The 8,274-nt window shown below is 28.0% G+C and overlaps 1 protein-coding gene across 1 annotated transcript; it reads left to right on the top strand.

The window, feature by feature from the left end:
* Nucleotides 1–5,474: 5,474 nt before the first annotated feature.
* LOC126656538 (heat shock factor protein HSF24) lies at nt 5,475–7,891 on the top strand. The gene is made up of 2 exons (XM_050351127.2): nt 5,475–6,220; nt 7,034–7,891. The coding sequence occupies exons 1-2, from the start codon at nt 6,017–6,019 to the stop codon at nt 7,661–7,663; spliced, it is 834 nt and encodes a 277-aa protein (XP_050207084.1). The 5' UTR covers nt 5,475–6,016; the 3' UTR covers nt 7,664–7,891.
* Nucleotides 7,892–8,274: the final 383 nt, after the last annotated feature.

Below are 8,274 nucleotides of genomic sequence, written 5' to 3'. Positions count from 1 at the left end.
AAAAAAATATATATAAACATGATAGACACATTTTTTAATGTATTTAATAAATACATCGCTGATACATAATTTATACACAATAGATATATTTTTAAATGTATTTAAATAGATACATGATAGATATATTTTTACCAAATTTATACATTTTTACTAAATTTACACACTGTGATTTTTTTACATATATTTGTTTGATACATCATTGATAAATAATTATTTATTGTAGTTAATTAAACTAGCTTTCTAATTTTTGTAAATATTACTTTGAATAATTTTGTGGATTTTTTTATATTTATAAATATACAGGAATAATAAAATACGATATATAATCAAAATATATTTTTAAAAGAAAAATAAAAAACTGTCAATTTTATTTTTTTGGAGAATGTATCAATGATATCTCAGAGATGTATCGGAGATGTATCTGATGATATTACAAAACTGTGTCTATAATTTGTTGATGCTTGCGTGCTATTGGCTGACGCTCTGACGTGCTATGACGCGCGCTGACGCGCGCTGACGCGCTCTGACACGCAAATCACATGTGCTAGCTGTTTTTATTCTTTTTTATTAAGATAATCTCATGTTTGCCATGTGTCACCTTTTTAATGGAATGGTGTTTGTTGTAAACTTTTGTGCTTTTGTGTTAGGAATGATAAATAATGGAGTTAGGTGACAATGTATGAAATGTTGAGCCATTTTTGTGGTATTTTTGTGATATTCTCTAAAAATAATGGAAGGTTATATTATTCCTTTTAATTTAAAGGTTGTAATTGATATTTTCGATAACATCAATCTGATAACGCATAATTGTTTTAGATTATTAAAAAGTAATATATGTAAATGAAAAAGAAATTAGTTAACATGAAATATTATACGGTAGTTCATATTTCGACACAACAAACTTTTTACAAATTCTTATAATTGATCTAAGCGCCTGTTTGGTTCAGCTGTTTCTTATAGCTGGTGGCTGTTAGCTGTTGCTGATAGCTGTTAGCTGTTGGATGGTAGCTGATAGCTGATAGACCATAAGTGTTTGGTGAGATTTAATTAGCTGTAGCTGTTTATATATAAAATGGCCGTAAAGGGCATAATTTTTATTTTTATTTATTAAATTATAAATATATTATATCATATATTATTTAATAAAAGTATTAAAAATTATTTTTTATAAGAAGTAATATTTAGTTTAAACTTATTTAGATATTTTTTTGATAAATTTGAAATAAATTTTTCAAAAAGTTATAAAATTATATTTGGTTTAATATAAATGAAATAATTTTATATATTTTATAAATGATTAGTGTATTTAAAAATAATTTAAATAATTTTATATATAAAAATGATATATTCTAATAGGGGTAATTTTGTCTAAATAATAAAACAGCTATCAGCTGTTGGCAAAAAACTTCAAAATGGAGCTTTTCAAACAGTAGCTGTTGAAGGTTCAAAAAGCTCCAAAAAATTCTGAAAAATTTCTCACCAAACACTTTGGTGGAGCTTTTTGAAAAGAAAAAGCCAAAAGCTCAACCAAAAAGCTGAAATGGATGAAGTGCGGCTCTTTAAATATTAAAATTTATGTATGGTTAATGAATTAAAATTCGATTAATTATTTTTTTTACCAAAAAAGAAGAAGCTTCCAAACAAAAAATCATAACACAAGATCAAAAATTGGATGGTCAAGCTAGGGTTTGACAAAATAGAATATTAAACAAAAAAACCAAACAAAGTTTGGATTAAAAAGTCAAGATGATGGGTGCTTAAATTCCAAAAAATTGTGCCAAATTTCATTCACGCTGCCACAAAGAGAAGTGGTATTCACATCAGTTAAAGTAATTAAGAGTTTGGCAATAATTAAGAAAAAAAATACAATTGCGTCCAGTCTTCCTACAACATCGCATACTACATATTTTAGAATAATGTTGAAAAAAATGGTATGTTATATGCAAATGCTACACATGTAAGACAATATATTAATATCTACATAGTTTCTTTTCAAAAATTGGCTTATAATTCTATTTACAACTGAAGAAAATATTAAAAATGTCTATTTACTTTTTTTTTTTGATAATTAGGGGATGGGGGAGCACTTCGCTTGTGGGAGGAATTGATCCCACGACCTAGCAGATTGCTGCCCAGCGCTTATACCGTTTGAGTTATAGCTCATTGGTTATTATTATTGTTATATAATATGATTTACGATAACTCATATAACTGACTTAATAATATAGATCATAGTGAGAATATTATATCTGTTCATAGTTTATGATGAGTAAGATTCTTCTTACCTAAATGAATTTTATATAGAGGTTCAGTTGGAGAATAAACTTCTATAAATATAATATAATGTTTTAGGTCATGTATTTTACATATTTATACAAGATCTAATTGTATGGACTATGGAGTCAATTAGGTGACATTTTGTTGGAAAACATATCCTTTCACTAAGAAGTAAGAATTACATAAGAAAATGAGTGGAAGGAGAAGAATTTATTAGTTCGGTAACTAATTTTGAGAGTTGCTAAATTTTTGTATTGTTTTATTTTAGTTATAAAAATTTAATTTGGTATTAAATTTTTATTCCATTTTAACATAAAATGATATTTCAAATCTTTGGCCAAAATATGGCTATAGGACTAATCCTGTTTGATTATTTATACTACCAGCAACTTATTATTTTATGTAAACACATGAACAACTAATCTAATAATTTCATAGAAATAAAAAGTAGGCGTGTAACGGACAAAAAGATGTGCTTCCTTGACTGCTTAATTTGGCGTACATTCATAATTTGATTGAATTTAAAAAAATCTGTTAATTCAAATTAAGTTGTAATTATTTAAATACAACAAATTAAAAATTTATAACTAAAATGAACCAAATGAAAAGTTTATATAATTAAAATGAAATAATTCAAAAATTTAGTGACTCTCAAAATCAATTATTCTAATAAGTTAGACACCTACAGTCCTACCTCAAGCAGGGTAAAATTAAGAGGGTCAGGTGGACATTTGTTTTCTAAGTGCAAATCACCAATACTTTAAAATTGTTGTTTTAAACTTTTAAATTTAATGTTTTTATTTTACTCTTTAATCATCTTATCCCCACTTTATATTTTTTTATCGTCGTTTTATTTTCTAATTCGGCCACTAATATGAGAGGCATTTAGTCTCCATCACATATAGAGTTGAAAGGAAAAATTATGGTGTGAATGGTATTCATATTTAAGCAAAAAAATTAAGAGAACTTAAGAGTAGGTGGAACAGCATTTTAAGATTGTGGAAACTTGCTTATACATTTATAAATGTTTGATTAGATCTTTAAGTGGATTGCTAAACAAGTTTAGATGACGTTAATTGCTTCTTTAACTTCCAAATTTAGGAACTTTTGCTTGTCAAAGTGACAACATAAACAAATTACATGGTGGAATATGAAAATAACCCATTTATTTATTGATTAAGTGCAAATAAAATCATTAATTTTAGCATGTTATATAATTATAAGACCAATTTAAAATTTTGATAATTTATATATAAATTTTTAATTTTTAATAATTCAGAAAACATATTGATTTTTTAATATATTTATACTGATGTGCATGTTGAATGATATTTTTTCAAATTGTTTAAAATTAAAAATTAATGAATAATCTTAAAGACGCTAAAATTGTATCATTTTTTGTTTATTATTTTTGTGTTTTAATATTAAAAATCCAAATCAAAAGATCCATTTTTGAAGGTGCACAAAGAAAAGGTATCAAAATTTACTTTGACCACGTACTTTCCATAATTTCTTTATATTATATAGTATGTGCGAGCGCATTTTGTCAAGTTATAAGACCCACAAAGTGGCCTGTGGGAAAATACACTGATTGGGGCACAATTAACCAATTGCAATTAAACAAATGTTAGTCTAGATTAAGTACAATTTATCTAATTCTCAAGTGGATTTATTCATAATTAATCAGGATTTTAAGTTATGAAATGATTGATTTATAAATAAGTACATTAAGTTTTTATTGTAACCCACTATTTATTATTGTATTAAACGAAATATTTTCACAAATATGATCAAAAATCACTTTTATCTTTTTATTCACATATTCTAATAATAAATCAAATAAAATTAATATTACTCTATTAAAAAAATCTTTCACTTTGTTTGATATTAAAAATATTTTTTTTTATATTTTAAACCTTCTACTTTTCACAATCAACCAAGAAAAGAGCCACTCACCACAAGTTCACAACCACCAATTATTTCATGAAAATATAACAATAATGGCATATCAATTTTTCTAAATGCATTATTTAAATATTTGAATTATTATTTTTAGTTGGTGTTTCAACCTGTTAAATCTAACAATTTTTTGACTTTCGATGTACTAGAAATATAACAATGAATTCATATTTATTTAAACTAGTTTTTTTGGCCACGTGCTACGCACGTTAACGATATCTATATGACCCGTTATTTAATATTATAATTGTATATTTTTTTAATAATATATTATTATTTAAATTTTATTAGACTTGTATTTTTTTTATTTGTTTTGTTTAATTATTTTATAAAATTTTAATTTCTTTTATTGAAAATGTTAAAAAGTTAAAATTAAACGATAGATTTAATTTTTGATATTGTTGTTATTAAAAAATAATGATATGATTGAAGGAAATTTATATTATTTTTTATTGTAAATAACTAATAAATATAAAAAATATCAAAGTTTTAACACAAATATTATAATATAATTATTTAATATTAATGAAACTCGTCATATCTATTCTTATTAGAATTAGGAATTTAACACATAATGATAGTTGTTGCACAATTCCTTTTAGAATTAGGAATTTAATACATAATGGTAGCTACTGCGATAATTACTTTTAATATATTTCTTTTATGGATTAGGAATGTCATCTTTCTATTTGTTAAGCACAAATATTCTTATATGTCACAATTATGTATATCAACTTGGATAAAATATGTAAAGGATATTTTTGTCCGTGAATGGAAGTGTTCGCCCCGCGAATACACTTTTATATTTGTTATAGATTTTACTGTCATACAAGCAAAAATATAACTATAATAATAATAATAATAATATTATTATTATTATGTTAATAAATATAAAATTTATTATAATCTTATTAGTAGTTTGATAATAAAAATAATGTCGAAAGTTTAAACATTAGTCATGTGTGCGGATTAGTAGCGGGTGAATGGAACTTATAGCCGAAGCGGAATTAAATATTCAATTCATCTACGATCCATTTTTGAATAATCAGTTTTTTTCAAAAAAATTAGATACAACAACACCCGGATTTGAACTGTGGAAAAAGGATTTGCAGTCCCCCACCTTACTACAAATTCTTTCTTATTCCATTAATAATTATAATGCCACGCACATTTTTTTAAAACAACCCACTTTCTCTCTCTCTTCTCTCAAGAAAATCAAGAAAGTGTAAAGCGTGTTTTCTTTGTTTTTTGTTTGTTAAATTCTTTTTAAATTTCCCCATATCTTATCTCTAAATTTCGTTGCCTTTGAAAGAGTACCCAAAAATAAAATAATTCCTTTTTAAATTCATTTGAATGCAGTTTCTCAACATTTCTAGAACCCACATCACTTTCCAAGCCTCCCAATTTCCTTCTCTTTTCCCTTTTATAAAGTCCCCTACACGAAACCCAAATCAAAAGAAATTATCAAATTTTCTCTCTCTGATCTATTGTAAGAGAATTATGTGTTTTAATCATACGGAGAACAACATAGTTTTCTCGAGAAAATTCCATGGAATCTGATAAGCTTCAGAAAAAACTTCGTAAAATTAATTTGATTAGCAGCTCTATGTTCTTTTGTTCTGGGTTTTATTGCTGGGGTTGGGAGTTTTTGACTGCTCTTTTGCTTTTTAGTTGCTAGAAGAAATTATAGAGAGGGTATTAGAGTAAATAATCAGAGTTTATAGGTTAATTTTGATTTGATTTGAGAGAGATTAATTAGTTAACGGAGGGTTAGTTGGAGATGGCTCAAAGGTCAGTTCCGGCGCCGTTTTTGACAAAAACGTACCAGTTGGTTGATGATCCGGCGAGTGATGATGTGATTTCTTGGAATGAAAGTGGGACGGCGTTTATTGTTTGGAAAACTGCTGATTTTGCGAAGGATTTGCTGCCTAATTACTTCAAGCACAATAATTTCTCCAGCTTTGTTCGCCAACTTAATACCTATGTAAGTTATTTTATATGTTAATTTCATTTCTTAACAATTTTAATTATTTTTTGCTTAACATGCATTTGGTCTGTAATCAATCCTAAAAGTTTTGGTTGATCCTTACATAGCAAACAAATTACTGTAAGATTCATATTTTCTTGGATGAAAATAACAAACAAATTACTGTAGGATTCATATTTTTAATTTATTCACAGTGGAAGATAAATTCATACTTTAGAACCTTCTCATGATCCCATCAAATTAAAAATAAATATTTTAAAACTTTTAATTTTTTTAGATTAATCTTTGATTAGGTGATAAATATTTTTTATTGGATAATATGACAAGTTTGAAATGATTTTTTCAATTTGAAATTCCGGGTCTGTAGGAGATCAGATTCCGATTATCTGTCCGGTTGTTGGTACCAATAAGAGTGGTTGGTTGGTTGTTCTAGTTTCGTATGGGAATATAGTTTTGTATTTTTGGTATTTTGTAGCTATTGGATCCATGTCTTTGGATACGTGGGTTTTCTCGAATCTTCCAGTAACTTTCTTCTCACAATATAGAAGTACCCATTACTTATTATTATTATTATCATTATTACTGGAAATAAATACTATATTTGAATTAAAAATTTAAAACTTTAATTAAATTGCTACTAATTTTTATTTTACACGCACATGTATTCAAAACTGCGTGCCCACACAGAAAATTCCAACACCTAACATCACAAACTCGTGCGCCACGTGAATCTGCCGAATCAGTTTTACTTTTCAAATCTACCGCCGTTCAAATTACCAATTCCTAACTCTTTTTTTTACTGTTTTACAGGGATTTCGAAAAATCGTACCCGACAAATGGGAATTCGCGAACGACAATTTCCAGCGAGGAAACAAACAACTCCTCTCCGAAATCCGCCGCCGTAAAACAACATCTCCGACTCCAACTACCGACAAGCCTTCCGGAGCCCCGCCGCCACAGCCAGCAGCCTCCTCGCCATCAAACTCCGGCGACGATCTAGGCTCCACCTCCACAACTTCACCGGACTCAAAGAACCCGGGATCAGTGGAGACTTCCGCGACACTCCAAGTCGCCGATTTATCAGATGAGAACGAGAAATTGAAAAAAGATAACGAGAATTTAAGCTCTGAGTTAACGCAAGCTAAGAAACAATGTGATGAGCTTATTGCTTTCTTGACTGAGTATGTGAAAGTGGGGCCTGATCAGATAAATCGCATCATACGGCAAGGGAGCTGTTCTGAATCATCCACCGTTGATGGACTGACTAGCGGGGGCAGTAAGATGAGTGACGATGATGACGAAAATGGAAGTGGAGACGAGGGTGAAAATGGAATTAAATTATTTGGGGTGTTATTGAATGGAAATAGTAAAAAGAGGGGCCGTAGTGAGAATATTGGGTTTGTTGGGCCGAATGCTAAGGGGATCAAGATCTGTAACTAAGAGAGGCTGTATACTGGGCTTTCATGGGCCTGCCTGCACATGATAAAATTAGGGTTTTCGTTTTGTAGTTAAGAATAATAAAAATGATTTTTACTCAGGTATTTTGAGTACTGATGTTAGGTTTGCTGTTGTGAGAGGGTGAAATTCAAAAGCAAATAGGTTTTTTACCCTCAGGAATTTGATATACAATATGTAAAAGTTGCACTCTATAGATACATTTTGGAGACATTTGATAGTGTGTTATTGATTCGTTTTATTAGTTGTTTTCTAAATTATGCGTCTATGCGATGATTATTTGGGCAAGTTGCTTACTAAATTTCAATATTTTATTTTTTTCTTAAATTGTTGAATTGAACATTTAAAGTTTTTAATTTTTGACATTGTATAGTATATTTTTATTGTGTGAAGTTTTATATAAAACGGTATTGTTTTTATACACACTCTATAGTCTTACATTTGGAAAAAAACGATTGTAGGGTAAACGATGCAAATTGTAAACGATGCAAATGTGCAATAATTTGAAATGTGCAACGCAATGTTTAAATGGCGAAAAAGAGATGCTGAAATTTTAAACGCAATAAATTTTATTATTTATATTAGAGTTTGATGAT

Source organism: Mercurialis annua, linkage group LG7 (genome assembly GCF_937616625.2).
Source record: "Mercurialis annua linkage group LG7, ddMerAnnu1.2, whole genome shotgun sequence".
Taxonomy (NCBI): domain Eukaryota; kingdom Viridiplantae; phylum Streptophyta; class Magnoliopsida; order Malpighiales; family Euphorbiaceae; genus Mercurialis; species Mercurialis annua.
The sequence above is the reverse complement of the archived record's forward strand: the minus strand, read 5'-3'. Positions and strand labels throughout refer to the sequence as shown.